The 14,341-nt window shown below is 34.7% G+C and overlaps 5 protein-coding genes across 9 annotated transcripts; 2 read left to right on the plus strand and 3 right to left on the minus strand.

Moving 5' to 3' along the window:
- Positions 1 to 1,224: 1,224 nt before the first annotated feature.
- LOC111204437 lies at positions 1,225 to 1,771 on the minus strand. The gene has a single exon (XM_022699154.2). The coding sequence runs from the start codon at positions 1,663 to 1,665 to the stop codon at positions 1,495 to 1,497; it is 171 nt and encodes a 56-aa protein (XP_022554875.1). The 5' UTR covers positions 1,666 to 1,771; the 3' UTR covers positions 1,225 to 1,494.
- A 105-nt stretch (positions 1,772 to 1,876) lies between these two features.
- Positions 1,877 to 4,006, minus strand: LOC106388322 (U11/U12 small nuclear ribonucleoprotein 35 kDa protein). Of its 4 annotated transcripts, XR_001277830.3 has the most exons (9): positions 3,765 to 4,006; positions 3,566 to 3,663; positions 3,441 to 3,492; positions 3,301 to 3,371; positions 3,121 to 3,211; positions 2,964 to 3,039; positions 2,782 to 2,860; positions 2,194 to 2,629; positions 1,877 to 2,115 (listed from the first exon to the last, which is right to left on the minus strand). XR_001277830.3 is itself a non-coding variant. In XM_013828366.3 (8 exons), exons 1-8 carry the CDS (start codon positions 3,910 to 3,912, stop codon positions 2,285 to 2,287), a joined length of 960 nt encoding a protein of 319 aa, XP_013683820.1. In that variant the 5' UTR covers positions 3,913 to 4,006; the 3' UTR covers positions 2,087 to 2,284. The 4 variants fall into 4 exon arrangements, 2 of the variants coding, with proteins under 2 accessions (XP_013683820.1, XP_048608587.1); XR_007321283.1 differs by having other exon boundaries at positions 3,301 to 3,492; XM_013828366.3 differs by having other exon boundaries at positions 2,087 to 2,629.
- Positions 4,007 to 4,113: 107 nt separating this feature from the next.
- Positions 4,114 to 6,573, plus strand: LOC106388319 (biotin synthase, mitochondrial). The gene is given in 6 exon segments (XM_013828363.3): positions 4,114 to 4,394; positions 4,672 to 4,851; positions 5,206 to 5,312; positions 5,460 to 5,665; positions 5,841 to 5,980; positions 6,067 to 6,573. Coding segments are annotated over 6 exon segments (1,143 nt in total). The 5' UTR covers positions 4,114 to 4,184; the 3' UTR covers positions 6,367 to 6,573.
- Positions 6,574 to 6,696: 123 nt separating this feature from the next.
- On the plus strand, positions 6,697 to 8,640 carry LOC106388318 (probable glutathione peroxidase 3, mitochondrial). 2 transcript variants are annotated; one of them, XM_013828362.2, is made up of 7 exons: positions 6,697 to 6,949; positions 7,346 to 7,422; positions 7,543 to 7,604; positions 7,682 to 7,800; positions 7,899 to 8,066; positions 8,167 to 8,218; positions 8,492 to 8,640. In XM_013828362.2, exons 1-6 carry the CDS (start codon positions 6,815 to 6,817, stop codon positions 8,197 to 8,199), a joined length of 594 nt encoding a protein of 197 aa, XP_013683816.1. In that variant the 5' UTR covers positions 6,697 to 6,814; the 3' UTR covers positions 8,200 to 8,218; positions 8,492 to 8,640. The 2 variants fall into 2 exon arrangements, with proteins under 2 accessions (XP_013683816.1, XP_022554874.1); XM_022699153.2 differs by having other exon boundaries at positions 8,497 to 8,640.
- LOC106388321 lies at positions 8,603 to 9,537 on the minus strand. Its single transcript, XM_013828365.3, has 2 exons — positions 8,970 to 9,537; positions 8,603 to 8,889 (listed from the first exon to the last, which is right to left on the minus strand). Exons 1-2 carry the CDS (start codon positions 9,430 to 9,432, stop codon positions 8,810 to 8,812), a joined length of 543 nt encoding a protein of 180 aa, XP_013683819.2. The 5' UTR covers positions 9,433 to 9,537; the 3' UTR covers positions 8,603 to 8,809.
- Positions 9,538 to 14,341: the final 4,804 nt, after the last annotated feature.

A 14,341-nucleotide genomic window follows, 5' to 3' on the forward strand; every position in this document is an offset into this window, starting at 1 on the left:
AATTATAAACAATTAACAAGGCAACATGGTTATATTCTCAAGTTCCAAGAGAAATTTTTAATCCTTGCAATAGCATCTTCAGGTAGTATAGGCTCACATGAGCAAAAACACGTTTAATATGTTCACTTTTCTTATAAACATGTTCATACAAACCAAAATATAAACAATGTCAGAAGCATAAAAATAAAAATGGGTAATTTTAGTCATTTTAGAGGTACGGAGATGATTTCTCGTGGACCCGTTGAATATAACATTAGCTTCTAATGAAAGATAAAGAATAACTATGGATGAATCAATTATTTTCCCAAAATTTGGTGTGAAGCTAGATACAAAATAAATTAAAAAAATCAGCAATAATCCTCAATTGCGGATAAAAATAAGAAAACAAATAAAAAATCAACAGTTGAAAACAAATAATTTTCACAACAGCTCTACAACTCATAAGATGATAATTAATACACAATGATAATGTCATAAAGTAATAAATAGATTGAACAATGAGTGTACATTGATCTAATTTCATGTATATAGACAATAAGAAGCATGGTGGCATTTACATATGTGTCGTCACTCAAAATCAGTTGTTTAGTTTTATGTTATGAGATGGATTAGTTAATTATCTTTAGTTTTATACTAGAATAGATTATAACTTCATGTCATATATGTATAGTTAAAATCTAATCTGAATTATTCTCATGTAGGACATATTGAGACGAAGTTATGAGAGGTTAATTGAATCTTAGCTGCCCCAAAATAGATGTTTCATCAATCATTTTTTTTTCACTTTTTATCTCTAAAAGCAAATGTCATATTCAAGCAATCAGTGACAAGTCATGTTCTTGCATTTGAAGCACATAATACTAATAATTGGAGAGTTGGCCATAGCGACGGTTATTGTATTGACTGTTTGAATGTTTTATCATTATTAATGAAGAAACATGTAATAAATAAAAAAATGTTTTAAATAATTTAATTTAAATATGTTTTAAATAATTTAATTTAAATTATGTATAGAACTTATACACCAACATACGACTAGTAGTCATATTGACAAAACAATATATTATGTTAACAATAATACAAACCTATATATTTTCTTGTTACTATGTATAAATATAATATAAATTTGGAATCATGAATGGAAGTGAAATTGTAACTAGCTTAAACATTGACCATAAATAGTCATTCATTTCTTTTAATAAATTGATGCTCTATATATATATTACATAAAACTTTTTTCATTGATCAATTTTCTTGCGGATGTCTTTTATATTTCACGAAAAGGAAGGTTAAGAATTACAGTATATGGTTTATTAAATAAAATGTGTCTTAAAAAAATACATACATGTCATTTAAATACATTGCTAATCAAACATGATGTTCAATGGTCCGGTCCACTTAACTAGATATGTAGGTAGATGATCAATCATCCTCGCAAAAAAGGAAAAATACCAGAAGGAATTATTAGAGAGTATGCAATTAAATGTAGTCAAGTTAATGATGAGGAAAACAACATGTATGAATGAACACATTGCAGCAAGCTCCACCAAAGTCATTTAAGCTCCTTCGGACATTAAATCGGCCATCAGCTTCGGTTGCGGTCACTGCTATGATCATTGAAAATATAGCGATTGACATAATCGCAGTTTTCCTTTCACACGCCATTCTTAGTGTTTTTCTGTTTTTTTTTTCTTTTTTCTCTTCAAATTTTCTGGTTGGTGATTGATTATGGGGCTAGCTATTAGGGTATTTATATGTTTAAGGAAGTTTCTAAAAATAGTATGACTAATCTAGACACTTTGAATGGATTTTTCTGGTGGATGGTCTTTAGCGAAACTTATTGTGATAGAAATATTTGTTGACTAGGTCTTTGGTATAGACGAAGCTTGGATATATATAAAACTTGGTTAAGAAGAAAACAATTTGATACAAAGTAGTCAAAGACCTTGGATGCGACATGGCCGTCAATGAGCTGCCACAGTTCGGTTCGGTCTCATACCTCTCTTCCCACACGAAATCCTTTTCTCATATTGGTGTCTCTCTATTTTCTTCTTCATCAAGCAATAAACCTTAGTAACTGAACTTATTTGGTTTTTGGAACTGGTTTCTATATTCCTGTTCCACATATATTTTATAAAAATCGTGAAATTTTACAAATTTAACAATTAATGTCGATTTATAAAAAGTACATACCATTGAACTCTATACTCCACGTCTTGTCAATACGTTGGTTGACTAATTGACTTGATTGCACAAAGAGAAAGAGCTGTGTTTCTATTGAACACTAGGTGTCTAAGTCAGAAGAATGGTGATGATCCCGGCTAGAAGACCTCCTATGATGAAGGGGACGCCTGTGTTTATGACGTTTGTGAGGACGTTCTTCTCCATGGTTTGATCTTTTGCTCCCAGAAACATCTTCCTTATCACCATATCGGTCTTTTCTGTCATACCGAGACTCTATTCTGGAACGCTCCTCTTTGTCTTTGTTGCGTCTTCTATGAGCACTCTCGCTTTCCCTGTGACTGTGATATGACCCTTCTCTCTTGACAGGGCTCCTCTCTTCTCCCCTATAATAATATCCTTCCTCTCTATCGGACACACACCCTTTTCTCCTCGGTGGTGATGGGATCTACATCCAACAAGCAAATTATCATGTGCTAAGTCTTTAGTATTCTAGACACGTGAAACAACACATCAATAAGCCACTTCTTAGCACAAGAAACACGAACAAAAGACTCAACATAAATAGCATCAGAACGACAAATATATAGTAGTGCAGACCTGGGTACGTGACATGTATCTTCCCTCTGGTGGAAGCTGGATCCCAAGCTTCTTCAAATCTTCATGAGGGATTGGCCGCCTATAACAAACATAATCCACCAGTTATATATGATTTTGAAAGAACCTGATAATTACAAGGCTCATGACAACAGGTTTAAAAGGAAGAGGAAATAAAACCGTACAAGGGAGCACGGAACGGTCTTTCTCGTCCTCCAAAACGAAGTTGTCCAGATTCTTTCCTACCACCAAGTCCACCTCCTGCTTCCAAGGATTAAGCAAAGAGATGAAGATCTAACTCTTATAGAATCTTTAGAGAAAAGGGCATAAGAATAGGGAAACCTAATCGTCTTGGTATCCACCCAGGCATCAGTTGCTGTCTATTGTAATCAACAATAATCTCTCTACCATCAATGAATGAATGATGAGCATCCTGTAAAACCATATACAACATGGATTTCAAACAGCTTTACAGACCAAAGCAAGAGACCAAAAAAAGAAAGAAGAAGAAGCACATTGTACCTCGTAAGCACGACGCATCTCCTTCTCAGTCTCATACTCCACAAAAGCATATCCTCGTGATGCACCCGTCACTATAGAAAGGAAACAACATAATGTGAAGATTATGCTAAAGGCAATATTTTGGAAGAACAAAACCTTACCAATGTGTCTGATCAAACGCAAGCTCTTAACTTTGCCATGTTTGCTCATAGCCTGCAGACAAGAAACATTACATGCTCAGTCAAAGTGCTAAACACACAGCACGAACACAACACAAACTCTTTACCTCACGAAGAGTATCCTCTGTAGTAAGATGAGAGATTCGACCGACGAATAAGGTACAGTAAGGATCTCCGGCAGCTTTCGAATCGCCAAAGGGATCATCTTTCGAAATACCCAAAACAAATACAAATCAATGAGCTTTGCAAATTCAGAAAAACAAAGCGATATAAATTTTGAAAGAGGAACAGAGAGAGATAGTTTACATAGACCGGCGTTGTAACATAGGAGAGCTCGACGGACGCCGTTATCATGAGGCGCAACGTCGGTCCCGTCGATGCTTCCGGCTTGGATAGGATGATACGACGTCGCGTAGAACACTTTGTTCACGACGTTGTTTCCTCCGCCGCTCATCTTCTCTACTCTATCACGGCGACTCCGGCCAGTTTAATACACTAAGGAGGTAAACGCTGTCGTTTAACGATAAACGGTGTCGTTTGGGAATATGTTTAAAAAGAAAACGCCGTCTTAAGTTAATTACTGTTTACGGCCCAATAGAATGTCTGAAAGAGGCCCATTAGTGTCACGAGAGGCGGAAACTCCAACGGTGACTTCACTCAACTCATGGATGATGTCTGAAGACGAAGTTTAGCGCAGAAGAAACATCAACTCGAGAAGAAGAAAGAATGATGCTTGCTCGATTTGCATTTCGATCTCAACTGAGGGCTTCTGTCTCATTTCGTCAATCTGCTTCTTGCTGTTCTTCTTACTCGTCTTCATCCGCAGCCTCAGCTGAAGCTGAAAGGACGATTCGGGAAGGTCCGAGGAATGACTGGAGTAGAGATGAAATCAAGGCTGTTTATGATTCTTCTGTTCTTGAACTCCTCTTCCATGGCGTAAAGTTCCCTCCTTTCTCTCTCTCACGCCTCTCTTTGTAGTTGTACCTCCTCTGTTTCATGAATGTGGAGTTGGGTTTCTGTAAAGTATCGATTTTTAATTTTTTAGCTTTTCCATGAACGTGTTTGTTTGAGTAGAGAACTTTTTTGTTGAGCTTGGATCTCATTGAAATGCATCTGCTTTAATAATTGGTTCATTTGGTCGCACAACTGGTTTTCATTGTTCTTTGTATTTTACTCTGGTAATGATATCGTGTGGGGGCTTTGGGGGTTTTAGGCTCAGGTTCATAGACATGTTCATAACTTCAGGGAAGTGCAGCAATGTACTCTCCTCTCTATAAAGACTGGTGGTTGCAGTGAGGACTGTTCGTATTGTCCTCAGTCCTCCAGATATAGCACTGGAGTCAAGGCACAAAAACTCATGTCCAAGGACGCTGTCATTGAAGCAGCAAAGAAGGTTTGTTGTTTCCCTGTCGATTTCCTTTACTCAATGTATACTCTTTTGCACAATGTGTCTAAAAGAAACATGTGGAATGTTGAAGTGAACATGGAGTTTCTTAGTATAATCCTGTTATCTTCATTTGCTTTTACTATTGTTGGGTTTTATCAGTTAATGCTCTATCCAAGGAGTCTAAAATACATTGTGTAGCAGCTCTATTTACTCTCTAAAACTTATTAATAATCAAGCGTCAGGATGATAATGAAAACTGATAATCTAGGATATTGGGATTGTTTTAATGAAGAATCTTGAGAATGTAATGGCTGCTCTTCAATTCAAATGTTAATCTAACAACGTTTATGTTGCTGTTAGGCAAAAGAAGCTGGTAGCACACGTTTTTGCATGGGTGCTGCGTGGAGAGATACAATAGGAAGGAAAACCAATTTCAACCAGATACTTGACTACATCAAATAAATAAGGTACCCATAGTGTTATATTGTTGCCAATATCTGTGCTTGTGTGCATGCCAAATGTGAGATATCTGAAGTGATCCTTTTAAAGTGAACTTGGTTTAACTGTGAGAAGAATGAACATGATGCTGAATATGTTCTCTCGCTTTACAACAGGGGCATGGGGATGGAGGTTTGCTGCACATTGGGCATGATTGAGAAGCAGCAAGCGTTAGAGCTAAAGAAGGCCGGCCTCACTGCTTATAACCACAATCTTGATACTTCAAGAGAGTACTACCCAAACGTCATCACTACTAGAAGTTATGACGACCGGCTTGAGACTCTTGAGCATGTTCGTGAAGCTGGAATCAATGTCTGTTCAGGTAACTTCAAACAACTAAAATCTAAGGTTTTTCATTCTTGTATGCCTCTATTTTAGCCGGATAGAGGACAGACACCTGTCTTCATTTTAGTCATTAGTCTCATAATTTTCTATTATCCATTGATTAAGAAGAGCAAACGTGTTCTCAAGTGTTTTTCTTATAACCGACTTAACAGGAGGAATAATAGGGCTTGGAGAGGGAGAGGAGGACAGAGTAGGATTATTACACACACTGGCAACACTTCCGTCTCACCCTGAGAGTGTTCCTGTTAATGCTCTGCTCGCAGTGAAAGGCACTCCGCTTGAAGACCAGAAGGTATCTTCATAATGCAACAAGTCACAGGCGCTGCTTAGTGGTAAAAGAGCTTTGAGAAAAATCTTGTGTGTGTTTTTTTTTGGCAGCCGGTTGAGATATGGGAGATGATCAGGATGATTGGGACAGCAAGAATCGTGATGCCGAAAGCCATGGTGAGGTTATCTGCTGGCAGAGTCCGGTTCACCATGCCAGAGCAAGCCTTGTGTTTCCTTGCTGGTGCAAACTCTATCTTCACTGGGGAGAAGCTGTTAACAACACCAAACAATGACTTTGACGCCGACCAGCTCATGTTCAAGACGCTAGGACTCATTCCTAAACCCCCAAGCTTCTCCGAAGATGATTCTGAATCAGAAAATTGCGAGAAAGTTGCTTCTGCTTCTCACTAAAGTTTGAAGTAGCCACCTTTTTACTATGTAGCATTACAGTATCAGGCTATCAGTGAGGCTAATTCTACAATCTTGAGTTGATTATAATACAATAGTAACCAGTATAAACTTGTCACAAAATGTGTTTTAATTCTCGTTGTGATGAATGTGTAGTGGTATTAAGTATTAAGTTAAGGTAACACACTAAAACTACGAAAGTGTTGGGAATGTGGCATTGTATTATCTGCATTCTTGTTGTGATGAATGTTCAGTGGTTCTAAGGCATTGTGATCAAAACCCATGTAAAAGCCCATTAAAGTTTTTAACTTTTAAATCTGGGAAACAGTTGTCCATTGTCTAAGTCAACAAGCTTCTTGGGTTGTGTTGTGTTAGAAACTTGGAACATTTTTGTTTGTTCGTCCTCGTCCTCTTTCACCGTAGAGAAGAAGATTTAACAGAATCTGTCTCGATGCCTAGATCAAGAACTTGTGTCTTGATTCTATTATTGCCTCTAGCCTTTGTCTTCTACCTGTACATGTCCCTGCCTTCTCCAGCTATTGTCGAACAATCATCATACAGCTCCATCTACCACATCTCCGTTAAGGTGTAATAATCAGCTTTAAACTACGAAATTCATTAGCTAGTTGTTATTTCTAATTGATTCCGTTCTTCTGGGTACACTTTATGACATGATTAACAACTCTATGATCGGACATTGCTTTCAGTTTTTTCTTATTATGTTGTCTTCATTGCTATTCAGTACAAAGACTTGATCTTTAAGGGTAGATCACAGGGAATATGATGTTAACTTCGTAGAACTAGACGAATGTTCTTGATTACTAATGGTTACTATTGCAAATGTTGACTGTTAGATGAGAAGATTGGCTATTTTTATGTGTGTGTTTAAAGTGAATGTTTCAAGAATCTATCTGGTTTATGTTAATCTTTATAGTTAACGAGCTCTACAAAGTTATTCATGTCTCTAATTGAAAATTTGCAGGACATTGAAGGGAAGAATGTGAGTTTAAGCAAGTTCACTGGAAAGGTGCTTCTTATTGTCAACGTAGCCTCTAAGTGGTAAGCTTTTAAGTATAAGATCCCATCAGTGGTGCTAACTCTACAATGTTTCAGTGATTATGATGCAGTGAACAATATAAGTTTTGTGTGTAATGTGTTTTTTAATCTTTTATTGGGCAGTGGTTTGACACAAGGAAACTACAAAGAGTTGAACATTTTGTATGCCAAGTACAAAACTAAGGGTATGTCTCTGGCTTTCTTAGGCTTGTAATTAATGGAACATGTATAAGTATTGAGGGAATCATCGTGTCAAATGCAGGGCTTGAGATCTTAGCGTTTCCCTGCAACCAATTTGGAGGTCAAGAGCCAGGTAGCAACAAGGAGATTAAGGAAAACATTTGCACAATGTTCAAAGGAGAGTTTCCCATCTTTGACAAGGTTCTCTTGAACTCTTGAACTTGTTTCTCAGTTCCTATCCACACCACGGTGATGTTTCTGCGTATTTTGATACTTGTTTTTTTTTTTCTGATGTTAAGATTGAAGTGAATGGAGAGAACGCTTCACCTCTATACAAGTTCTTAAAAGAACAGAAAGGCGGATTGTTTGGGGATTCTATCAAGTGGAACTTTGCAAAGTTTCTGGTAGACAAAGAAGGGAACGTTGTGGATCGGTATGCTCCTACAACATCACCTCTTGAAATCGAGGTTAGTCCAAGTTTCCCCCACCCACACACATTGATATTCGTTTCTTTAACCACTAAAGGATCTGTCTGACCTTTTAGATTTGTCCTACTTCTTTTCACAGAAGGACATAGAGAAGCTATTGTCATCTACTTGAACATAAAAAAAAATTCAAGGTGAGTTGTTGTGCTAGATAATTTCACTTTCCTTCTATGGAGTAAGACACGAAGCTAATTCATAGGTTGAATGTGAACATATATCTGTAGTTAGAAACTTGGGATGCAACTTTTTCCAAACTCTTAGGAACAGTTAGGTTGTTATAACTCCGAACTCTTGTGTAGAAACAAAGAAGCATCCTAATCTTGTGAAAGTTGTACATTTTTAATTAAGAACAAAGAACACAGCAATAGTTTCTCTATAGACTTATGATGGGGACCGGTTTGGTGCAGGACAGGAGAGGAGAAGCATGGAACATGTCCGAGATTGAGAATGAGAGACACTTTTATATACTGATTCTCTTTAGATGTATGCTTGTGTGAACCATGTTCTTTGTACCAATCTTCATCAAAAGAATAAAATTTTATTTATTTTGCTCTTATAAGAATGCATTGCAAGAAATTTCTCTAGCAAAATCTTTTTATGCATCTGTTTGTACATACAACAAGTGGGTGGTTCAAGCCAGGTCAGTCTCAAAAGCTTAAACAGAACAGCTTGTAAAGAGACATCACTCCTGCAAGTTTTGTTTGTTGTACATCTTCTTCTTCTTCTCAAGTGCATAGTCTCACGGTGCATGCCACAGCTTGTGCCCAGAATCTCAACCTCGCTTTGACATCATCAGGATTGTCGCCTGTTTTCACACATTTCATTTAATCAGAAAATATGAAAAAGAACAAGAAGAGGTTTAACATTTTGAAAGCTGGAGCTTACCAGGACGAGAGATCTTCCAGCTAGCTAGCGAGCTAACGGGTGATTCAATCTTCTCAGGCGAAGAAGTATGGTGATGATCTTGATCCATGAACTTCTGACTCATCGAGTAACAAAGCTCAAGAGCTGGTAAAGTATTACAAAGCTCAGGAATCTCCTCGTAGTTGAACCCGAAACCAAGATCCACACAGCCTTTCAGCTCCTCGAGATCGTCGTCCGTTAAACTCTTGGTCCTCTTCAAATCATCATTCACCACCGCATCTACAACGTACCCTTCAAGCAACACATTGCTCTTCTTCTTCTTATTCTCCAACTTCTTTGTTGATAGCTCATAACCCAAGTCATTGTTGATCTCTTCCTCAGATTCACTGTACGAAGAGCAAGAGCTGGTGGTAGAGATGTCTGAGTCAGAATCAAAGTCTGCCTCGTATGATGAACAGCGAGAGAGGAAGTGTGAGTCGCACATTCTTGGTTACTGCTTTTCTTCCAGAGAGAAAGGTTAAGAAGAAAGAGAGAGAGAAAGAAGGTGAAGAAGTGCTGCTTCAACGGGCGGCAGCTATTTATTGTCTCTTTCTTAATCATGTTGCGGTTACTAATCCATGTATGTATGTATATGATTATTATATGTATATGATGATGATGATGATTAACATGAACGTGTAAGTCCAAAGTGGGCCGGCAAATCGGGGCCCGCCATGTGCGCATAGAATCTAGATGACTAGATCATCGAATATTATTCTCAGAGAGCACCTTTTGGCCAGATATTCCCACTGATTAAGCTTTATAAATATGTGATTTAAAAATGTTATTTGGTCTAATATATTTTGCTATTTCTACGGTGGTTTACTGCATTAGTTTAGAACTATGTTTTGATTTTAGATGGCGCCGTGAAAATCATTAGACAGTTATTTATCTCTCATATTTTGTAAGTAAACACTGTATAAAACATTGACAGAGTTGATATATGTAAAAAGGGACAAAAACCAATCAGACATTATGTGTTTCATGTTCAAGGACTATTTTGAGATTTTGCTGGAGTTAAACATATTAGTAAAAAAATTATAAAAAACTAAATAATTTGAAGACATATTTATTTATATATATTAATTTTTTTTTTTTGAAAATCTAAACTAATACTATTTTATATGGCTATAACCAGAACCGATTCTTTTCTAATATCATATTTCATCCATCAAATTGTAGTTTAGAAGCTAGATCTGACTTGCGTGTTTAAACTACATATCACCATTTATTTATGCATACGCATCATTCGATATTTAGTTATCTTTTTAGCATGTATGAATGAAATATCATAAATTATTGAACACAATATTGTACATGAATAAAAAGATATATAAAAAAGATTATTGTACAAGATTATCCCATTTTCTGATTAAAATGTAAGATCATCTCATCTTATATATATATATATTTAATGTGTATGCAACGAAAAATGAATCTCACGCTATAATACCACAAAATAACAAAAAGATAATGTCGAATGTATTGAGCAATTGGGCTGAGTCGCGAAGGATCAAACAACAGTTTTTTCTCATTGTAAAATGAAATATATATTTGTTCAAAAAAATAAAATGAAATATATGTGGATGTTCTTTCATCATGAAACAAAAATAAAATACATATGTAGGGTTAAGGGGTCCATGCTTTAAAGGGAATATAATGTATATTGAGTTATTATTGGGACCATCCATGTAAGATCAAACTGCAAAATCATGCTTTGTGTATAATATTATTACATGTGTTAGTCACAGTATTATATATGCATTAGAAATTCACATCTAACTCTCGCGGCCGCAACAAGAAGTCGCTGCTGCAAACTCGTTAGGTTGCTTCAATTATTTTTCTGAATACATTTGTACTCGACAACTATAAAACAGTAAAATATATAATTATGCATTAGTTTCTTAGTTTAATAGATAACTGTGTAGGTGAAAGACTAAGCTATTAGATCATTTAATTATTGCAAATCTAATTATAAACAATTCACCTTGGCCTGCCAATATCGACTAAACCCCCAATTTTTAATACGACAAGTAACTTTAGATTCCACAAGAACATTTTTTTTTTAATCCTACTTTGTAGCTATTGGCAAGCAAATAAAAAGTGTGGTTCTTTAATCTTCTTTAGCCTAAATCGACAAATGTTAGTGATATCAAATCGAGACAAAATCATTTGCATCTGCCGCTAATTAATTGATGCATATAAGTAAAATAAATTGCCAAAATTGCTTTCTCTATTTTAATTGCATTAATTTTATTTTACTTATTTTAGTGATTTAAAATACTAACGTCTAATACTTCACTTTAGAATGTGTATATACACATTAAATATGTATATATGCAAAATAAAGAAATTAGAAGAGTATAACTATATGAGTTACTGCTATATATTGTAGTTTATAACGCGTTTTATCATATCATGGATTAATTCATTGCTGTGTTTTCTGTTAAACTTTTGCTCTCTGTGACCGTGACCGAATGTGGGCGTCGTAGGCGCAAGAAAGATAAACTCGCTATCAAGGTTGACATCTGGGGGGTGCGGTACGGTATGCCTTTTGTAGGTTTAGAAAATTTACTTTTTCTATATAAGCATGTATTCGTAAAGGATAAATGAAATCGGGTTTTGAGGCTGATATAAATATGGATCTAAGGGTTTGTAAGATTATTCATTCACACAATAATAAGAAATCCTAAACGAATATTTGCCTCGATACGTTTTGTTCTCTATTGTCTTCTTGCTTAATTCGTGACTGTTCACAACAGTCCCTAACCAAATATACAAAACCAAAGAAATATTAACAAAACAGTTAAGTTTAAATTATATGAATGTATTGATTGGTTTATCAAATGATAAGCTATTCACTAATATATATATATATATGAAAATAAATATATAAATAGCTAACCAATATTAATACAATTTTGTTAGAAAACTCCTTTCTGTGAACATCTAAAATATAAAATAAAAAAAATCAACAAGAAGAAACAATTTTAGAAGCCAAACAAGATTGCTTCTCGAAATTCCTAATGGAAAAATAAAATACGAAAGAAAAGGATCGTGGTCCAGCTTTTAGTGAACTAATTGGTTTCATTGACAAATCAACATGACTTTGATATATGGTGCGCCGGCGTCAAATGGAGATGAACGTGTCTTGTTAATATATATGATGATGTTTGTCATGATGAAATAAATTGAACGTGGTCCAGCTTTTACCATATATATGTATGTTGACATAGCTTAATGTAGATGATATACCATTATGTTTCTTCAAATAAATGTGGATTGTGTATAAGATACATAGTTAGGTTCCTGTATTGTTGTTCGTATAGAACGAAAAGCTCCAAATGAATGTGGTATTTATGGCGCTGTGAACAGTGTTAACATAAACGCGACTATCGCACATTGAATTAAAGATGTTGATTCAATGGGTGAAGGTTCTTGAGATTAAATATATCTTTTTTTTTTTTGTTTAAAGAGATTAAATATATCATATACCTTTTTGACGTAATATATCATACGTAGAAAACTCAAACGTGGTTAAACAAAATTATTTCGGACGTTATAACCCGTCATAGACGTTGGTTTTCACAGGGTTGACTCTTCAATAGACATTAGAGTCCAATCACCAATGAGATCAACCATTGAAAACTGAATTATGCAATTCCAACGTCTATACATTCATTATGAAGCTCTCTCTCGTTTATCTTTATTTGGTGAAACGTTGGGTTTTTTTAGTTTTTATAAACATGTGCAAGTAAATTATAGTTATCACAGACTAAGCTGCATGGAAACGAAAAAAAAACTATGCATAAAACTAGGGCTGGATATAATATCCGCACTCGACAAACTGATCTTGAATCCGGCCTGAATACTTGAATATATCCTATTTTTTTTGTATCTGAAAAATTGATATCGAAAATCTGATCTTTCTCTGAGTACTCGAACATATCTGAACATATATATTATTTATATATATATATATATATATATAAAAGTTGTAATCATACATATAATAAAATTAATATCTTAAATTAAAATCATAAATCAAATATATTAGTTATTTTGAATATTTATGGATATAAAATACTCAATTCAACTCATATCTATGTTTACTTTCAGGTAAAAATAATCGATTTGTACCGTTATTTTTGGTAATATTTTTTTGGGTAAGTTTGAATAGTTTGAATATAAAATATCCAAAGTGAATCCGGCAATTTGGTTATATAAGTTAAAAATATCAGATTCTGCATCCGATACAATGGATAACCGGTCATTCTCCAGTTCCCAAACTTCAAAACCGAACCCACTTAGATTCAGGAGAACCTAACTTAAACCAGATCCGATTTTTTATAATATCTGAATGAAACTTTTTATCAAAACCTAAAATCCTGATATAAAAAAAAACTGATCCGTACCCGAATGGGTATCCAAATATCAAGACTTACATAAAACAAAACAAAATGTATTGAAATGAAAAACGTGTTTGCCAGAATTTAAGAAACATGTATGTTTAACAATATTATAATATATGTATAATAATATATAAAACAAAACATTAAACATCAAAACTTTATAAAAAATATCTAAAAATATAAATCGAATGTATAATTATTAAAAAAAAAATTAAATATAAGACAAAATTCAAAGTCAAATTTAAACATTATATGTATTCTCATTTCACCAACTCCAAACAAAACTGCATTCAACTGTAAGTTTAAAAGAGGCTACAAAATTATGTTCAGTCAAATTCGATTATATATACGACGGAAGAAATGGTAGCATTCAACTTTTATTGAGAACGTCTATACATATATCATAGAAACTTTGTCAGCAAAAAAATATAATGGAACTCAGTTCAGTCTAGATAGTCTAAAAGTTGGTAGTATATATCAGATAAGTATAAAAAGATAAGAAAAAAAGTTGAAGACAGATGATTAAAGTAAATAGATCACCAGTGACATAAAAGGTATTGAATTACCAAATCACAAACCTACATTGTATAGTGACACATAAGACAACGCAACACAAAGGATAAATCATACAAGATCCAATCATACATCTTGGTGGCCCTTTGATGTCCCTAAATATTGTATTGCCATGTCCAAATACAATAAATGTATCTGTTTCACCTCCCTTTGTTTTCCTCAAATCAATTAACGTTGTGACTAAAAGACAACGACATATTTGTTACTATAATTTAACAGAACAAGAAGATAAATGGAACAGAATTCCTATGACAAGTCTTATGTTTGTGAATGCTCTTGTCAAGTTTTCTATGCTTAGACTTTTCTATGCGCAACGTTTTGATCATAGACACATGCATCAGATATAAAGCTCTAGAACATAAGGCATGG

This window comes from Brassica napus, chromosome C3 (assembly GCF_020379485.1).
Source record: "Brassica napus cultivar Da-Ae chromosome C3, Da-Ae, whole genome shotgun sequence".
Taxonomy (NCBI): domain Eukaryota; kingdom Viridiplantae; phylum Streptophyta; class Magnoliopsida; order Brassicales; family Brassicaceae; genus Brassica; species Brassica napus.